The sequence below is a fragment of the Palaemon carinicauda genome, chromosome 7 (assembly GCF_036898095.1).
Source record: "Palaemon carinicauda isolate YSFRI2023 chromosome 7, ASM3689809v2, whole genome shotgun sequence".
Classification (NCBI taxonomy): Eukaryota; Metazoa; Arthropoda; class Malacostraca; order Decapoda; family Palaemonidae; genus Palaemon; species Palaemon carinicauda.
This window is the reverse complement of record NC_090731.1, coordinates 86,904,645-86,925,146: the sequence shown is the minus strand read 5'-3', so window position 1 is coordinate 86,925,146 and position 20,502 is coordinate 86,904,645. Positions and strand designations below refer to the sequence as shown.

General features: G+C 38.8%; 2 protein-coding genes across 2 annotated transcripts; both read left to right on the top strand.

The window, feature by feature from the left end:
• Window positions 1-5,776: 5,776 nt before the first annotated feature.
• On the top strand, window positions 5,777-6,418 carry LOC137644422 (uncharacterized). The gene has a single exon (XM_068377400.1). It carries the CDS (start codon window positions 5,777-5,779, stop codon window positions 6,416-6,418), a length of 642 nt encoding a protein of 213 aa, XP_068233501.1.
• Window positions 6,419-6,487: 69 nt separating this feature from the next.
• On the top strand, window positions 6,488-8,254 carry LOC137644421 (uncharacterized). Its single transcript, XM_068377399.1, has one exon. It carries the CDS (start codon window positions 6,488-6,490, stop codon window positions 8,252-8,254), a length of 1,767 nt encoding a protein of 588 aa, XP_068233500.1.
• The last annotated feature ends 12,248 nt before the right edge of the window (window positions 8,255-20,502 follow it).

Below are 20,502 nucleotides of genomic sequence, written 5' to 3'. Positions count from 1 at the left end.
AGGAAGTTTCCTTCAGAAACAATAATTATGGGGGACACCTTTATATGTTAGTAACAAAAACCAAAAGGAACCATCGGTCCGTCTTGCACCGCCCTCTCAAATCAAGCGCTTGGGAAAGCGGGAACCTTCCTTTCAAACAAAGTCATCGTAGAGAGAGGACGTGTTTGGGAAAGTCCACATTGAGGACCTTTAGATGGAATTATAAGGTAAGCATCACAGTGTTCTGAGATTTATAGACTTAAAAGGGTTGTCAAGGTTGCTGTTTAAATAACAATAGCTAAATAGAGCTGTTAATATGATGAAATATAGGCAGTGAGAACATAGTGAGGGGTGTGCTTGTTTTAACAGTGGCATTCCCTCGGTAGGGTTTTTGTCAGCGGTCCACGAGGGGACAGAGACGGACGGTCCTTGCAGTGGGCATGCAAACAGTTCAGTAAGTAAAGGATGTTATCTAGAGGTCTTTACAATTTAATGAGGGAAAATAGAGGTCGTAAGGGGTTAGGCTAGATAAAACATGCCACAGATTGAATAACTATTTAGTGGAATTCTCTCCTAACTTTAATGATGCCTATTAATGCTTGGTGCATATTTCTTAAGGATTCTATGTATAGCAGAATCAAGGGATCCACCCACCTAGTATTGTGAATTTTGTAATCAAGTTATCATACCAGAGGTCTTAATTGGAAATGTTAATAAAGATTTTGTAAGATGAAGGAAATAGAATACAAAGGAATTACAATTACTGGAATTATAGAATAGAGTTTTTCCAATAAAACATTGTTGATGTTAAAAATGTGAAGAATAGAGTTTTTTTTTTAAATGTTTTTTTTTTCTTAGATTAATTGAAGAATTGTCACTATGAATTTCTCATTGTATGTAATTTTTCTAGTGACCTTCGACTAAATAAATATCAAAATGGTCGATGAGTTTTTCACTACAACCCACAAGAGGGATCGTCCATAGTCACGAACTGGTTTGGAGGAAGTTTATGGCACTGCGTGGGTGGAAGTCTGATGAAGCGCGTGGAGTCACGCACCTGGTCCCTTTGGAGAGCTGAGAAAAAGGACAAGAAGTCTGCAGACATCCTGCGACTAAGAAGCTAAGTTGAAAAAAAAAAATAAAAACTTATGTTATATAATAGGCGCAATTAGGTATTGTCTGCTCATGTTTAAGGTTTGTTGTTGTCAACACGAGTGATAGTTTTCATTCACATGACCCCCAGATTTATGATGGATATGTATGAGGGTATTAAATGTTCGTAAGTTGTAAGGCGTGATTATCTTATTAATATTCAAGATATTGACGAAGTTCATCGAGGAAATTGTCCTGTAGGGTAATATTTTTAGAAGTGACAATTATCTTGTTTTTTTTATGACAGAGGAGTTTTGATGTTTAATTACAAATGGCTTTGAAAATTGCACATTTGAGTAGTTTATTTGTAAGGAATTTTCAATTAGAAAGTGAGCAGGAATAGATGTGTAGTGCATTAAGACTTGGAGAAAGTCAGAATGTTGGGTTCACAGGTCATTATTCATGTATTTTGATTTTGATTTAGTAACCTCTGATCGTCGAGGGAAAACCTTATGGAGTATTTATAATGTGGTCCCTTGGTTCTGTATTTGGTTTGGGTATAATCGTCTATAGGTCCTTATAACTGGTTTGAGGTTAATGGTATCACAGTTTTGCTTTAATACATAAGTTTTTTTTTGTGTGTGGTATTGAAATATTTCTTGGAATGTCCAATTTAGAACCCATTCAAATGAGAACTTAGCACGTAATGTTACGGTTACCCAATTTAACTTTACTTATTTGTGGATTATCTATATGAAGAAATCCTTTCCAACGTTGGTTACGAGCACTGCCATCCAAAGCCAATGGTCACTAAAGTTCTCAGTTTGACAGATGTTCGTTTGCCGCATGCTGTACGGTATTAGAACTTAGGTATAACAAGGAGGGGCTTAGCTATTTCAAGTAGGAGCTATTTAGAAGCTCTTCAGGTAGGAGTTATTTAGAAGTTCTTTCAGGTAGGAGTTCTACCAGAATGAAGGTGAGCTATTTCAAGTAGGAGCTATTTAGAAGCTCTTTAGGTAGGAGTTATTTAGAAGTTCTTTCAGGTAGGAGTTCTTCCAGAATGAAGGTGAGCTATTTCAAGTAGGAGTCATTTCAAGTAGGAGTTCTTTCAATAGAGGGCAGGCTATTACAGATAGATGCTGGGTTATTTCAGGTATGAGTTCTTTCAGGTAGAGGCTGAGCTGTTTCAGGTAGGAGGTTATTTCAATAGCGGCAGGCTATTATATTTAGATGCTGGGTTATTTCAGGTAGGAGTTCTTTCAGGTAGAGGCTGGGATATATCAAATAGAAGTTATTTTAGGTAGTAGTTCTTTCAGGTAGAGGCTGGGCTGTTTCAGGTAGGAGTTATTTCAGGGAGGACTGGGACACGAGACATTGATACATTTAGGGATTGCTCTCTAGGCTTGGAGGATCTTTATGAAGTCGCAACATAGGTACTGGTAGTGGTCTTCATTAAGTAGTGCAGGTTCTTGGCCACTCATTGGTAGGTCAGCTACGAATCAACTAGGGAATTTTATTAGCTCATAGGGAGGGCCGGAACGGAGCCTACGAAAATGGAGACCCTAAAGGTTGCGCAATTGAGAGAGGAATTGGAAGCCAGAGGCCTCACAAAAGGAGGGAACAAGTCTGAATTGTGTCAACGTCTAAGTGAAGCTCTAGAGAAGGATGGCGTAGAAGTATAGGAGTTTTTGCAAGGACTTAAAGTTAGGCAGGATAGTGGAGTTAATCAGGGCCACAAAGTAGGCGAGTGCACTGAGGAGCCCATGGAAGAGGAAGGACATTTAAATTTGGGGGATAGCGCATCAGTCATTGGTATGCAATCTGTTGCTTCAGGGAGATCTCAACGGTCGTGCGCGAGTTCTACTGGGAGCAGGCATGTATTATTAGCTGCTTCTAGAGCCAGGTTGGCAGCAAAATTACTGATGATGAAGGAGATACAGGTCATAGAGCGAGAGGAAGCAGCGCTAAGATCTAAGAGGGAGAAGCTCAGTGTAGAGGCAGAGTTAGCTGGAGTGGGGGCAGAGGAGAAGGTTTTACAAGATTTTGAGGAAAATGATAGAGAAATAACTCACATCCCTAGGATAAGGGAGCATACAAACCCTGATGTAAGTGGGAGTGAGAGATCCATGCATTTGAATACAGAAGCGCCCGAGATTAGGTTAGGTGGATGCTGTAGCTTGGGCGGGAATGACCAAGACGACTTGAGCAATAAGGCAATCATGAAGGCATTAATCTCATGCAGCCTTAAAAGCTTGATGCCCAAGCAGGATATAGCTAAGTTTGATGGGGAACATACAAAGTATTTTAGGTTCATTCGCTCATTTGATGATGTCTTTAGTAGCCAGTTGACGAATGATAAGGAAATGCTGAGGTATCTGGATTTATACACGACAGGCAGGCCAAATGAGATAGTGGCAGGTTGCCTCCACTTAGAAGCTTCAGAGGGCTATAGGCAGGCAAGGTAGTTGCTGGAGGAGCGATATGGTAACCTTGAACAAATAGCCACCGCGTTTGTGGATAAGATCATTAAATGGAAAGATATAAGGGAAAACAACGCGGAAGAGTATGGCGAGTACTCGGTGGCACTTAAAGCCTGCAGAAATGCGATTTTGTGCATCCCTTATGGCATTGCCGAATTAAAAAATCCAAAATCAATGAGGTTAATCCTTAGCAAGTTCCCTCTAGTGTGCGGGATCGATGGTGTAGAGGTGCTGATAAGATTTGTAGTGAGAAAAAGAGGACTGTGTTGTTTGATGATTTGGTAAGTTTTATTGAAGGAGAGGCTGGGATCTTGAAAAATCCTTTATTTGGGCGCCACCTATTTCAGATGGGCAGAGGGGAGGACACCCCTCGGTTAGGAGAAGGAAAAGCACCCAGCAAGGCTAAAGCTAGGAAAGTTTCATGTAACAAAACTGCCCCGCTTTCATGTTGGTACTGTACAGGACCCCATATGGTGGATGAATACTACCAAATATCTCAAATGGGACCCAAGGAAAAACTGGGAGCCATAAGGGAGTTGGGGCTCTGGTTTGGCTGTCTGAGAAGTGGTCATAGGTCTCAGTATTGCAGAAACAGGAAAAGTTGTAACATATGTAATGGAAATCATCCAACTCTGTTGCACCGACACCAGGAAGTAGAAGTGGACCAGGAAGTAGAAGTGGTCCAGGAAGTAGAAGTGGTAGGATTTGAGCGCTCAGATAGGGCCTTAGTGGTTCAGGAGGAAGGTACACATGACAAAATTGCTTTGTTCAGGGCAGTTAGAGGAGGTAGCATTGGCACAGGGATGTCAGTTGTGCCGATAAGGATTAGGTCAAGGGAAGGAAGGGAGGTTTTGACGAAGGCTTTCTTGGACAATGGGAGTTCCACAGGGTTTGTCTCGGAAGCTTTAATGCAGACCCTAGGCTGCACTGAGAGGCAGGACATTAAGGTGAATGTTGAAACCATCAACGGAATAGGGGAAGTTGCATGCAGCCTAGTCTCGAGATTGTCAATATTGGACTAAGAGGGCAAGACTTGCATTACACTCCCTCCGGTGTTGAGTGCCTCTCGCATACGAATTGATGAGTGCGATGTGGTCAGGTCTGAAAATCTGGAACGCTGGCCACACTTGCGAGAGATTTACATCCCAGATGTAGATACTGAGGTAGGTTTATTAATTGGGAACAATATTCCTCACTTGCTCGAGCCAAAGGAAGTTATCTACTCAACACGCCTCCATGAACCACATGCCATACGAACGTTATTGGGCTGGGTAGTATGTGGAGCAAAGGACAAAGGGTGTCAAGAGCATGTCAATAGGATCCAAGTGACAAGCAAGCGCCTTGAGTTAGACCGCATGCTGGTTGAAAGTTATAATCGCGAGTATGACGATGTTGCATCTAACAAAAGGGAAATGTCTGCAGAGGACAGGAAATGCCTATAGATAATAGAGAAAGGGGTTAGAACTGTAGGAGGAAGTTATGAGGTGCCATTGCCTCTGCGGGACAATCATGGAACCTTGCCAGAAACAAGGGACATCGCATTGCGCCGTATGCACAGCCTTCGTAAGAAGCTAGTGAAGGATGGTAACTACGCTAAGCAGTATAGTGCATTCATGACAGAGATGCAACAGAAAGGCTATGCTGAGCAAGTGACCACAGCCAGCCCGGGAAATGTGTGGTATATTCCTCATTTTGGTGTGCAACATCCAGACAAGCAAGGCAAGGTCCGTGTTGTATTTGACTGTGCAAGCAAGGTGGAGGGTACATCATTGAACGACCTACTATTGCAGGGACCTAATATGATGAACTCTTTGCTGGGTGTGTTGGTAAAGTTTAGGGGAGGTCTATTTGCCTATACAGGAGATATAAATACAATGTTCTATCAGGTACGGGTACCAGAGCATCAGCGGGACTACCTCAGGTTCTTTTGGTGGGAAAATAGTCTTGACGAGGAACCCAAAGAGTGGAGAATGGCAGTCCACCTGTTCGGGGCCTGTTCCTCTCCGAGCATTGCAAAACTGCGTGCTGAAACAGACAGCAAGCGACTTTGGGAATGAATTTTCAGAGGAAGCACGGTTCACAGTGGCCAACAACTTTCATGTAGATGACTGCTTGAGAGCCGAGGATCGCAAAGATGCACTGTTAGTCAATTTTTTAGAGGTTAAGGAGCTCTGCTAAAAGGGGGATTTACACTGACAAAGTTCAGTAGCCCTTGTGTGGAGGTTATGTCATCCATCCCGAGGGAGTGGTACAGTAGGAGCACCTCAGAGGTTATAGATGGATCAGAGTCACATAAGACAAAGGCTTTGGGAGTACAGTGGGACTTGGCCACTGATGAATTGGGTGTCCGAGCAGAGCTAGTGTCAGTTCCAAGGACTAAGCGGGACTTGTTGTCAGCTATAGCCTCGATTTACGATCCACTTGATATATTGGCGCCAGTATTAATCGAGTGTAGGGTCATCATGCAGGACCTCTGCCGATTAAAGATAGCCTGGGACATGGAATTGGACTCTGACACTATGGACCGCATCAAGGCGTGGGCCAAGAAGCTGAGCCAGACCAGCGGGATAAGTGTGCCAAGAAGCCTGAAGGTTAGTCCATGGGAATCAGCCACCCTAGTACAGTTGCATTTGTTCTCAGATGCAAGCGTCATGGCTTTAGGAGTAGTGGCATACTTGCGGGTCTCAGATCCGTGGGGAAATGTATCTTGCATCTTCATCATGGGAAAGGCAAGGATAGCACCTTTGAAGCATGTTTCAGTGCCCCGCCTAGAGCTTAGTGCAGCGGTACTGGCCGCAAGACTCGGAAGCACTATTCTGACCATGATAGATTTCAGGGTAGATGGGTTCTATTATTGGACCGACTAAAGAACCGTCTTGCGATATATTAGGAATGATCAAGCCAGATACCAGACATTTGTAGCAAATTGTGTTTCTATGATAAGGGAGGTCAGTGATCAGAAAGAGTGGAGGTATGTTAACTTTGAGTGGAACCCAGCAGACGATGCAACACATTCCAAGCAGTCCGAAAGGTGGAGAAAGGGGCCGGAGTTTCTGTTAAAGGAGGAGTGTTTCTGGCCAACTGAGCCAGCTCAAATGTCAGATGATGTGGAAGGATTAGAAGTTAAGCGTGAGATAAGACCAACAGGAACTAGAGGCTACCAAATAATTAGTTACAGGATTGGGTTGGATATCAGGCAAACAGGTTTGTATAAAATCATCCACCACTATTCCAGGTGGATCAAGCTCCTTAGAGCTTTGGGTTGGTTGTTGCTATTTACTAGGTACATTATTTATAAACATAGGCAGCTGCTCAGCGAGCTAGATATGCGTTTATCCACCGAAATTATTAGCTTGGCAGAGACTGTGGTAGTGCAGGTAACACAGTGTGTTGATTACAAGATAGAGATAGAGAGCATTCAGAAGGGAGGTACTATTAGGGTTTCTAGCTCCCTAAGAAGGTTGAAACTAATCCTGAGAAATGGGCTTCTGTGCATTGGGGGTAGGTTATCTTTGGCAAATATCTCTCCGAGTGAAAGGCATCCAATTATTTTGCCATATAAGGGCCACTTGACAGACATGGTGATCCAGTATTACCATGAGCATTCTAACCATATTGGTGTAATGCATGTTCTGAGCCTGATGAGGGAGAAATTTTGGGTAATGAAGGGCCATGCAGCAGTGCGGCGCTTGCTGAGCAGATGCGTCAGGTGCCGCAGGGCACATGGAAAGGTTATCGAGCAGCTAATGGCCGTCCTACCACCTGATCGCGTGGAGTCGGGGAAACCTCCATTTTATCACATCGGGGTGGACCTTTTTGGGCTATTCTTCATAGAGCGAGGCAGAGCATGGATGAAGCATTGGGGAGTTATATTCACTTGCTTGAACATGAGAGCCATATACTTGGAGGTAGCCTCAAATCTCACATCAGACTCGTTCATTAGTGCCTTCAGGAGGTATTTGGCTCGTCATGATCAGGTCAAGACAGTTAGATGCGACTGCGGCACTAATATTGTGAGATCACGGAAAGTTCTCGACTCCAGTTACGAGTTCTTGGCAGGAAACAAGGTGCGCAGTGAGTTGCTCCGGTGTGAGGTGGAATTTATTTTCAATCCTCCCGGCGCCTCACATTTTGGAGGAGCATGGGAACGGTCGATAGGTACCGTGAGGAGGGTCCTAGGTATAGTCTTGGGGACACAGCAATTCGATTATGAAGGGCTATGCACACTCTTTTGTGAAGTGGAGGCAACGGTCAACAGTAGGCCCCTTACTGTCGTCACCTCAGACAGTAGAGACCCAGTTCCACTCACACTGAACAAGCTTTTAAACATGGGATATTCGTCTGTAGGTTGTGACATTGCAATAGGTGGCCACTCTAAGCAGAGATGGAAGCAGGTGCAGCACATGGCTGAGCAGTTCTGGGCCCGTTGGAAAAGTGAATACCTGTTAGGGTTACAACAGCGACAGAAATGGTTCAAAGAGCAACGAAACGTCAGGGTAGGAGACGTAGTCCTTATGGTCAAGGAGAATGAAGCACGCTGCCATTGGCCATTGGCTAGAATAGTGCAGACTAAAGTAGGGAAAGATGGTTTGCTGAGGACGGTAACTGTCAGGAGAGAGGGCAAGGAATATGACAGACCGCTGTCGAAGCTTGTTTTAATTTTGGAGGAGGAGACGGATCTAGTGGGCGTTACTGAACAATAGGTGTTGAACCCCCTTGTGCTCAAGAGGTTTCAAAGGGGCGGGTGTAAACGTAGGGAAATATCACGCAGGGAAATTTCACTTTTCCATGGGCAACTTTGAATAACTGTTCGTGGTAAATCCAAAATTTGTAATTAAATTTCGGGTCACTAATAGAGGATTATGCTTGTCAAATAATAAGAAAATTAAAATGAGGAAGTTTCCTTCAGAAACAATAATTATGGGGGACACCTTTATATGTTAGTAACAAAAAACAAAAGGAACCATTGGTCCGTCTCGCGCCGCCCTCTCAAATCAAGCGCTTGGGAAAGCGGGAACCTTCCTTTCAAACAAAGTCATCGTAGAGAGAGGACGTGTTTGGGAAAGTCCACATTGAGGACCTTTAGATGGAATTATAAGGTAAGCATCACAGTGTTCTGAGATTTATAGACTTAAAAGGGTTGTCAAGGTTGCTGTTTAAATAAACAATAGCTAAATAGAGCTGATAATATGATGAAATATAGACAGTGAAAACTTAGTGAGGGGTGTGCTTGTTTTAACAGTGGCATTCCCTCGGTAGGGTTTTTGTCAGCGGTCCACGAGGGGACAGAGACGGACGGTCCTTGCAGTGGGCATGCAAACAGTTCAGTAAGTAAAGGATGTTATCTAGAGGTCTTTACAATTTAATGAGGGAAAATAGAGGTCGTAAGGGGTTAGGCTAGATAAAACATGCCACAGATTGAATAACTATTTAGTGGAATTCTCTCCTAACTTTAATGATGCCTATTAATGCTTGGTGCATATTTCTTAAGGATTCTATGTATAGCAGAATCAAGGGATCCACCCACCTAGTATTGTGAATTTTGTAATCAAGTTATCATACCAGAGGTCTTAATTGGAAATGTTAATAAAAATTGTGTAAGATGAAGGAAATAGAATACAAAGGAATTACAATTACTGGAATTATAGAAATAGAGTTTTTCCAATAAAACATTGTTGATGTTATAAATGTGAAGAATACAGCATTTCTTTGAATGTTTTTTTTTTTTTTTTTTTTTTTTTTTTTTTTTTAACATTAATTGAAGAATTGTCTCTATGAATTTCTCATTGTATGTAATTTTTCCAGTGACCATCGACTAAATAAACATCAAAATGGTCGACGAGTTTTTCACTACAACCCATAAGAGGGATCATCCATATATATATATATATATATATACATATATATATATATATATATATATACGTAAATTTCCCTCGTTGTTTATGCAACATCTCTGATAGTTAATTGGTGTCATATCAACAGGAAATTGGCCTAAGTACTCAAGTAATGACGAATGCAGCAAAAGAAGTTCCAGTCAATGGTGTCTGCTAAAGTTCTTAAGTGCTAGACATCGATAATTTAGAAATTTTTGCCAATATAAATGTCAAACCAACAGAAAACGTCTGAGATAATTTCACTCGTACCGTATTTTTTTTTTTTTTTTTTTTTCGCAAATGATATCTTTATTACCTTAAATATTATCTGAGTCACTGAAGTCTCAAATACTTAATTTGGTCAAACAAGGGGTTCCATATCAGCATGAGTTAAATTGTTGTAATATTCAAAACTATAACCTTAGAACCACTCATATCTTGGTATATTAACGTGAATAACATCTAAAACACATTTAACACCTCGGTAAAGTCTCTGTTTATGGTCACATGTTTGAAAAAATAGATTTAAATAATTAGGAGCTCCAAATTAGTAAGGCAATATCTCGTAAATACCAGAACACTCAGACAAGAAAGGAGAAAAGTAAATTCTCAAATTTTCTTAAAGGCCAGGTATATAAATAGCACATACGTATTAACAACAGGTAACAAGAAAATGTGTTATTTTTTTCTTTTTATCTCTTCGCATCCATAATGTGTTTTCAACCTTTTTATTTCCACCATTTTGATACATAAACTAGTCTTAGGGTCTAGGATTAGTCATAAAATACTAAAATTATGTTGTAGATCAAGTGATCTATAAGTTACATATGACAATACCCACAAGATCTTATTATCTCCACTCCGTCAAATGCCCACTCGCTTACCTTGAAATTATCATTGCAAACCACTGGCAAGGATTTTCACATTATTTGCCAGTCTCAAAACAAACACTTGTTTGTCTTTTGACAGATCACGGAGGGATAGAGACCAGGACTACTACTCCAGGATCCAATTATCACAGGATGCTATGGAAAGACCTTGAAACATATCTTAGTATTTTAATAAAATGCAAATTAATAAAAGGGTAGGGTCATTTATAATTCCTAAAATATTTGTCAAAGTGTTTTATCAATTACCTTTTCATAACTATTAACAATTCAGTTGCATAGATGTTTCAAAGGGGAATTCAATATCGCAAGAAAATGAGAACCTTTAACTTGATATCCTAAATATTATTTGGCACCCACCTTCTCGTGAACAAAGTCAAGATTTCAATCCAACCTTGAATCTGAATGCGGGTCTCTCAACTTATTCACCTTAATGCCAGCGAATAGACACAAAGGTACCGATAACAGTACTTCGATTCACACAGCCATTGAAAAAGTGTAGGGAGGGGGATCCAACCCAACCTTCACAGTATTCATTTAAGTTGGCAACGTTCCAGAGGAAATTGTCTAAGGGCCCTGGAGAGTGAAACTGATTTCGGAGTGACTTAAGCTGGGGGTTGGAATACATCTATAAAATTGGTCTAAATAACCCGGCACTGGGGCTCGTGAGGCCATTCAACAACACAAGATATCTAGACATCACCACTATTGGAGCAATATTCCCTTCTTATTCAATGTGGATGTTACAGAAAAAGTTTGATCATACAAATTCAATTTTTTTTTTGTCATTACATATATATAAACTGTACAATCCAAGAAACATTGGTACAGCTCGCGTTTCTTTGTTCTGAAAACAAATCTAATCAATCTTTTTCTCTACCTATCTTTCTATGTAATGCACATTACACACACGCACAAAAAAAAACCAAACACACACATATATATGTATATATATACACACACACACACACACACACATATATATATATATATATATATATGTGTGTGTGTGTGAATGTGTGTGTATAAAATAAGAATGACATATAATAGATGGACATTAGGAATAACAGAAGGAAGAGACGATTATAGATAGACGAACTAAGAAAGTGTGCGGGTGTGGACTGGCATAAGTGGAAGGATATGTCTGAGGCCTTTGTTCTGCAATGGAGTAATAGTAGCTGATGATTATATATATATATATATATATATATATATATATACATATATATATATATATATATATATGTATATAAATATATATATATACATACATACATATACCAAGGCACTTCCCCCGATTTTGGGGGGTAGCCGACATCAACAAATGAAACAAAACAAAAAAGGGGACCTCTACTCTCTACGTTCCTCCAGCCTAACAAGGGAATATATATATATATATATATATACAGTATATATACTGTATATATATATATATATATATATACTGTATATATATATTTATACATACATATATATATATATATATATATGTGTGTGTGTGTGTGTGTGTATGAGTGTGTGTATATGTGGGTGCACCTGTAGGTGCCAGTACGTATGTATCTGTTTGCTTAAGAAAATTAACCAAGTGACCGAAATATAATTGAATCAATTTTTAAGCCTCAAATGCGACACAGCAAGAGCATACACAAGATGAGAGTATTCCAAAGGAGAGAGAAAAAGACCTATTTCAATTCTATTAATAGTTTTCTTTTGATTTTCTTTTTTCATTTAATAATTTCCTTTCGGGGCTGCTTTCCCTTTTAGAGCCCTTGATAAAACGATTTCAGGAGAAAAAAGCAACACTCATCAGTACGAGCAATTCAGACCGATTTTATTAAAATCATGGCCAATATTAGACACTTGAACATCCACGGTGATATGAAGGATGCATTGGTTGATTGGTCTGTATTTACATATCATAGCGTCACAGACAATAAATGCACTCGGAAAAAAAGCGAGATGAATGCTATAACCTTAAAAAAATCGTCAAAAATATGTAAAAATGAATACGCACACTCATTAAATGGATAAAACCATGTAAATCATAGAATCAAATCCATTTGAGGAATTTATTAATTAACATGATACTTGTACAAATTACAGGCATCATACGTCAATTTTTGCTCGCATTTTCTTTCGAGACGGCCTTTGTACTACTTGAGTTTTCTTATTTAACAAATGATGACATAAGCTGACGAAATCTTGAGTATGCCAAAGCGGAAAGAGAGTAGGATCACTTGCATTTTCAAGAACGTTTGTTTGTAAGGCTATCAACATTAGCAAGGTCACGTTTCTGGATATCGATAAAAACTCTTCTTTATATTAAGATTATAAAGATATCATTCTTTCCGAATGCCTTATCACAGATATCACTATATCTGTGCTTGGGCCAAAATATTTTGACTGACTATTTTTGTCATTTTAGTTTTCGTTTGAGTGACATTCTATGATATGAAAGGGTTTTATAAGTCCTTACGTTTCGTTTGAATTTTAGGTTATGATTATGTTACGAGAAGTGAATCGGAACTATTTAACAAATAACATAATGAATCTACAAGACGGGATTGGCCATAATCATCAAGGACATTTTCTAAAATTAACCGGAATTTATAAGATTTCATTTGTTAAATGACCGTTCACATTTAATCATGTCTTAAAATTACAATTCTCTCTCTCTCTCTCTCTCTCTCTCTCTCTCTCTATATATATATATATATATATCCTTCCCATCAGAATTATTATATATATATATATATATATATACACATAAATAATTCTGATGGAAAGGAGAGAGAAAGAGCGACGGGGAATAGTTTGCAACATCCAAGAGAGAGAGAGAGAGAGAGAGAGAGAGAGAGAGAGAGAGACCCGACGAGGTAATCATAGGTCAAGTACAAAAGTGTGTCTTGCGCAACGAGTTCGTTGGAAGGACGGAGGGGGAGAGTAGGTATTTCCCCTAAGCCCTCAACTCCCTCCCCCTGCACCTGCGCTGACTGCCTGCCTTTGGAGGTTATAACTAGTAACTAAGGAAGCGCTGTGGCAGGTGACGGCAAAGACTTCTTAGCGGCAGGAGAGTGGTACTCCACAACACGAGACCAAGATTCAAACCACCTACTCCTCCAGATACTAAGCAAGGACTTTTAGTACCATTTTACACTTTGTAACCATTTTCCGAGTTATTTTCATTTTCATCACTCTCTCCATCTTTCTACTGTTCACATCAGAAAAAGGTTAGGAATTTACGAGATATGATTTTTCAAAAAGTAAGAAACAACCTCCTACTTGGAGAGCGCATTAATGAAGTATAGCGGATAGCAAATAAAGAAATTGAACCGAAGTGGCGGAGGCAGACCACGGCAGCCATCTTGCACAAGAAGTGGAGGCCCCGCGGCCAAGCTTGGCCTTGGAAGAGTCGGAGCCGCATGAAACCAAGTCGTTGTATTTCACTTTTGTTGGAAAATATGAAGCCAACTCAAAGACATAAGTGAGCAGCCTAGCTCATCACTACTTACAAAGGAGTTGTGAGTAGGCTGAAAGGGAAAGTCTTACTCAGACACCATAACGAGTGAAAGCAAGGCTCCCCTTACAAAAGTATTTCGATCATTCGCAACGAGATAGATCTTACGTAGTCGCCTCTTAAATTCTCTTTCACCCTTTCTTGGGATGGATCGCTCTGGTGTTTTAGCTCTGCACACAATACTAACACGTACTTGAAACCGGTTGTTATAGTTACTTGTTCATTCCAAATGACTTCCCCTGGCCTTCTGGGTGACTTCCAGGGCGTGATGATGGCGACGGTCAATTGCCGCCATTTTCTATCCCTCGTCCTTTCTCTTGCACGAGCTCAAAAGAAAGTTTTTGTAATCATCAAGCCATTCTACTGTTATGGATATAGGTTTGCATACAAAAGTAACTTGTAAAGTCCCTTCAGAATAAAGGTATTCTGCACCAAATGGAACGAAAAGTAATATCAATAGTTGTAGAAAGAAAGGGATCTAGGATAAAATGCCTCACTCTCTTGAAGCGTCTCAGGAATGTCCTGTTGCGCCATCTTGAAGCTGAGCCGACAAGAAAAGAAAAGATCCAGCGAGTACGCCCTACAATCTTGCTGTGAGGTCTAGTTCAGTTTGCTTCGGGCTATGGGCTCCACCTTACTTTCCCCCTCCCATTCCCCTGCCTACTCCCGCCTCCCACCACGTACTCCAACTTTATTTCATACCTACTGAGCCGCCTCTTATTTTTGGCCGCGTTCTTCCCGCCTAACACGTTTTCCTTTGGAAATCGCTGCGCAAACGAAAAGTCTCATTACATGATCTCTGTAACTCTTGCCAGGAGTCACAACTGTAAAACATTGTAAAGGGAATTTTGTTCCTTAAATATGTAGGTTGAAAATATGATCCAATAACAATTCAAACGAAAATAAATGTCTTTTAAATACACTGTTACATCGGCAATTGACTGTATAGGTAACATCAGTGCGGGACTACTTCACTTCTATGAACCTTCAATATATTTCATTTGAGAAGATATTGGTTATCATGACCTAATTTTGTTGGATTTATGAATCGCCAGACCAAGAAGAAAGAACGTGAATATTGGGTGAAGAAGAAAAAGGCTGACACAGAAAATGAGTCCAAAAAGGTGGTGAATAGGAAATGAAAGACAAGGCACTGAAGCGAGAAGCTTAAAAGTAAAATGGGTAATTTTATTGTGTTCAATATCGTCTGGGTTTATGCATCAAATGTTTCACCATTTTTTTGAAGCTCGGTTTCTTTTGTTAGCTTTCTTACTACGCAACGAACGACTGACTCGTCAGTTCCTGATCCCCTGCTCATCTACTGCCCGCCCCCAACCGCCCACCTCTCTCTTTTTCTAAAAACAAGAACTGCCGTACGAATTTTGTCGAATCATCTAACAGTGACCCAAGCCCGTATGCCAAGAATAGCTTACATTACAATGATAATTTTAGCATTACGGCAATCCATTTCAAAGTGATTATTGTAAATTGTGACTCAAGGTTGCATCTGAAGATACGTGGTCTAAAAGTTCCTCAGATAAAAAAAAAGTGGCAACAATGATGATTGCATACTTAGATAGCATTCTAATGGATGTATTATAAAGATTCACGATGTATTAGTCTGGTCTTCGAAACGTAACCAATAGAAATGAACTTCTATAAACAAAGTCAAAATGGGAAATATAGTGTTCAAAACATTAACTTTGCTTTTCTTCAGTGATCAGCAAGTTTAAACAAGATTTGAGCTTATTTCTGGTTCCTTTTTTTATGACATTACAAGAAATGCTTTTTCTATAAAGATTGAGCAGTAATATAGTTCTGTTACCATATCTTTTGCAAATACATACCACCAATTGATCCAAAAACTTCTTAGCATTAAATCAAACCAATAATTTTTAATGGTAATGCTAGGTCAAAAACTATATTCGAGAGCTATCTAATTAGATTGACTTTTCTAACCGAAATAAAGTAGCGGATCAAAAAGGAAGAAATTGTTTACTAGACGGACCTTCGATGTGAGGGTAAATTTTTCAATGTTTATCATGGTACAATAATTTTACATTGACTATGCAGTCTCTTCTACATACACGTAAACAAATACTGTTGCACATACAAGACAGCTTTTGGTTGCATTTCTTTTTTTTCTCTGCAGAGAACGAAACTTATTGGATGTTGCATAACTAGCAGAGAGCCAGGACAAATAATTATTGATCGAATGAGTATTAAGAGATGTCAGGCTCCTTAGGGAAGGAGTAAGAGAACAGAAACCAAAAGAGCAGCAACATAAGGCGGCAGACATGAACAGAAAGACATGGATGGGCAGGAGAAGGGAGACTCGCTCAGGAATGCAGTTGGGGAATGAAGAATGAGGGGGAGGGGAAGGTAGTAGAGGCTATATGTTGGAAGGGGGCCACCACCTTATCTCTCTTCCATAATGACCTTTCAACTTTACACATGCTCGCGAAGCGTTCTGACCCCCTCCCCTATATACCAGGCTGACTTCCAGTTCAAAGTTAGTTCTCCAAACCCAAATGACCAATTCTTATTTTCTCCAAGAACGTCGTCAGCATAACGTAATTTTGTACACTTATCAAATTCGCAAGGATTCCAGAAGTCAAAATCCATTACGGAAGTTTTTAATACAACATTCGATGCGTTGAATATTACTATTCAATTCTTTTAAGATTCAAGCACCATCAAAGTAGCAAGCAAGATGTAAATACCACGTGACTTAAGAGAGAGAGAGAGAGAGAGAGAGAGAGAGAGAGAGAGAGTATTACCAGTTATATAGAGAAAAGGATCCTACACACGTATGAATATGTATATATATATATATATATATATACATATATATATATATATATATATATATTTATATATATATATATATATATATATTTATATATATATATATATATATATATATTATACACACATATAGGAGTGTACAAATGTTTTACACAACATATGTGTGGATATACATATGTTCAAACTTAAGCGTAAACTAAACGATAACTCTCAAATAGTGAAGTATTTAACGTTAATTGGAAAACTAATGTTATAGTTACCTTTACAACACCAACTACAAGAAGCGAAAAAAATAACTAATGATATCATCTTTAATAATAGTAACAACAATTCCTATAGCATAGTAATCTCTCTCTTAATCGAGATGACAACATATTTGACTTTGAGTGGAATATATCCAGGAATATTGTTGGCGTTGCATTGTTCTCGATGTCAGAAAAAGCTTCCTGGCAAGATAGAAGGGACTTTATCCATCTGTGTGATGTAGGGAAGAGGATTGGGGTATGGGGAGTGACTTCAATTCGAAAACCTGTAACATCATGCTATAAAAACACATGAATCCTCCCATCACTGTTACTTGGTGTAAGATTTGATTAATTTTCTGTGTAATGTAATAAGAATATAACCTAAATTAAAACTTTTCGAAGGACCTCAAAACTAAATAATTTGCGATTAATTTACATTTTAGGTCATTCGGGAATAAATCGAGCATCCCTTGATTTTGCAGGCTAGTTAGTTCACCAAATATACTTTACAGATACTAATTTATTTTTTCTTTACATTTCAGAATATTTCATTACAAATATCGAAAGATATCTCAGCAATATAACAGGGATCTTACCTTACATGCCATACTAGACCAGAAAGTCAAAAAGATTTGCTCTGGCTGAAATAGAAAAGTAACAATTTATTTGATTGTCTTTTTTTTTTTTTTTTTTTTTTTTTGTCTTTTAAAAGTAGACACACTACTGACCTTCAGTAACCTTTCAACTTTTTCCGAATCAAAAAATATATCCATATATAATCTGGGTGCGATTTTTTTTCTAATTTATTTCTTTGCATCATTTTGATCTATTTTTTAACATTGACTATGAATTTTATTTTATCATTAATGCAAATGAACGGACTCACTCCTGTGTTGTGATGTGTTATCCACAAATTCTCGCTCTCTCTCTCTCTCTCTCTCTCTCTCTCTCTCTCTCTCTCTCTCTTGTACTTTTTATTTCATAATCATGAGTTGTAGATTATCCTGCAAGTATAGTGTTCTCGTTTCTTATTCTAGGCTAAGCTCAAATAAAAAAAAAATAGGCTTATAAGAATCAGGACAACTGAAACAGAAAAATAAAGCTCAAGCTTGCCACTGAAGAGAAAGGGCCAGGCTCGGAATTATGCTATTTTACAAATATGTGGTATAACGACCGTAATAAGGCTATCCAAGGGAAAAGGAATTCTCACCTTGAGCTGGACGGAAGAGTAACTTGAATAGTGCTAGAGAGAGAGAGAGAGAGAGAGAGAGAGAGAGAGAGAGAGAGAGAGAGAGAGAAATTCTTTGTCAAAAAAGTGTCAGGCCTGAACTACCTTGAATGAATCCTAACGAAGATTGATGCAAAAGACGAAGCATTCCTAATATGATAGCAGCATTCCAAAGGCGGAATAAGTCCTACAAAAATCTTTATGCAATCGTATTAGAAAAAGTTTACTGCAAATTTTTTTTCTTACTTTGTAGAAATGGTAGAATATCTTCTCTTGAAGAAAATAAACGGAGTGTTTTTCAGCTCTCAGCCCGCTATCACTTAAATATAGTGGCAGGTCACAGTATTCTGTGTTTAGTTTTTCCAGGAATGATATAAATTTTCTAGGCCTAAGGAACTATTTCCGCCTCTGATTAGGTTCACAATACTGATATCAGTTGTCATAACATCACTCATCTGCAACATTCTGCTTCACAAGGCCTCTTGGTGAGTAATGCAATGCAGTGTGATGCAATGCGCTCAATTTTTCTGTAAAAACCAACCAACCCATATTACTGCCAGCCATAGCTTTTGCCCCATCAGTTACAATGCAGGAACACTTCTAAAACCCTCCATATTCATTGGCCAAGGTTTTGAGGGAAACGTATATATCGGAACCTCTGCTATAATTATTCAATGACTGCATCTTTACATGTTCTTCGTGTACCACAAAATCTTCGTCTATGGTGCCGGCAAATATGAGTAACTGGCTTGTGTCACATCAGTGCAGTTATCTAAATCCGGTGATAATTACTTGCAATGTTTCATAACATTTTCAAGTTTCATGGAAACAGGCTGATCAAGTTCAGTCACTTCTTACAACTGTTTGGTGAGATAATGATACACTTTGAAATTTCTTTGCCTGGTACTTTTTCTTCAGCAAACTCTTGTGCTATTTTACTGCACACTGCTTTCTTAATTCTCCATGCATAAATGATTTTCTATTCCTTAAAAGCACCAAAGTAACTTCATATGAAGAAGTAAGACAAGCAGTTTGTGGTTTTCTGGAGTTATGTAGCCCACGCATTTTCTGTAGGTGTTTGACCTTCTAAGATATTGAATATATCACTTCGTGATTTTCCCACAAATTGAGCATACTTTTCTTTGGGCAATGTCTCATAATGCCTTCGAACGATATATTCTTTAACAACAGAAACTATTTCCTGCCACACAACATTCTTCTCCCTACTTCATATCATATGCTCAGTTCACACCAGAGCCCTTTATTTTTCTACTTTGACATATCGAGAAAAGACGTTCCGAACAATCCTACTTAAGTACAAAACAGAGGCAAGCGGAAAACTATTCGAAACCTCAGGGCTTCATCCTTGATCTATTCACGGGGTTGTCATTAAATCTTCTTACATTTATATTTGTTACTGTTGTTATTATTATTCTATCTACCGTAAAAAGTAAACTAAATACTGTATTAGTATTGAACGCATGGTGGACAGCGAGAGAGAGAGAGAGAGAGAGAGAGAGAGAGAGAGAGAGAGAGAGAGAGAGAATAATGAAATGTATGATTTTTCTTTCTATTTCATTATTTAAAATTTTCTAATTTTTTTTAGCATGCTGGAGGGATCATTTTAGGTCCAGTAAGGTTTCACTACATTGAATCATACTACATAATTAGGTCAGTGTTGGAGGTCCACAAAAATCCCCTCGCGGGCCATATTTGGCCCGCGGGCCTGACAGGCCTGTTTTATATATTTACTATAACTTCTCATATATAATTCATTTATCTTCTCATTTCCTTTCCTCATGAAGCTATTTTCTCTGTTGGAGCCATTTGGCTTATAGCATCCTGATTTTCCAACTATGGATGTATCTTAGGTAATAATAATAATAATAATAATAATAATAATAATAATAATAATAATAATGATAACAAGAGCAATCAGAGATTTCTGACCTCCATCAAAGGTTGATGGAGTCTCTATGGCCTAAGATCTATCTGTGGTAGAAATTTTGTAAAAATCTGCCAATTTGCTTTGAATTTATCTATAAAATGGCAAGAATTGTAAATCCTAATCTAGAATCCGGATCCAGACCTGGATCATCTCCAAAATTTAATGGGGTCATCCATGACCTAAGATGCATCTGCGGTGGAAATTTTGTCAAATCTGACGAGTAGTTTTGACGTAATCCTGTCCACAGACACTCAGACAAATAGATAAATAAAAAACTAAAATCCTGATCCAGATCCACGTCATCTCCAAAATTCTATGGGGTTGTCCAAGCTCTAAGATCTATCAGTAGTGAAAATTTTGTCAAAATCCGTTGAGTACTTCTGACGTTATCTTTAAAATGTCGAAAAAGATAAATTCAAATCTAGAATCCGGATCCAGATTC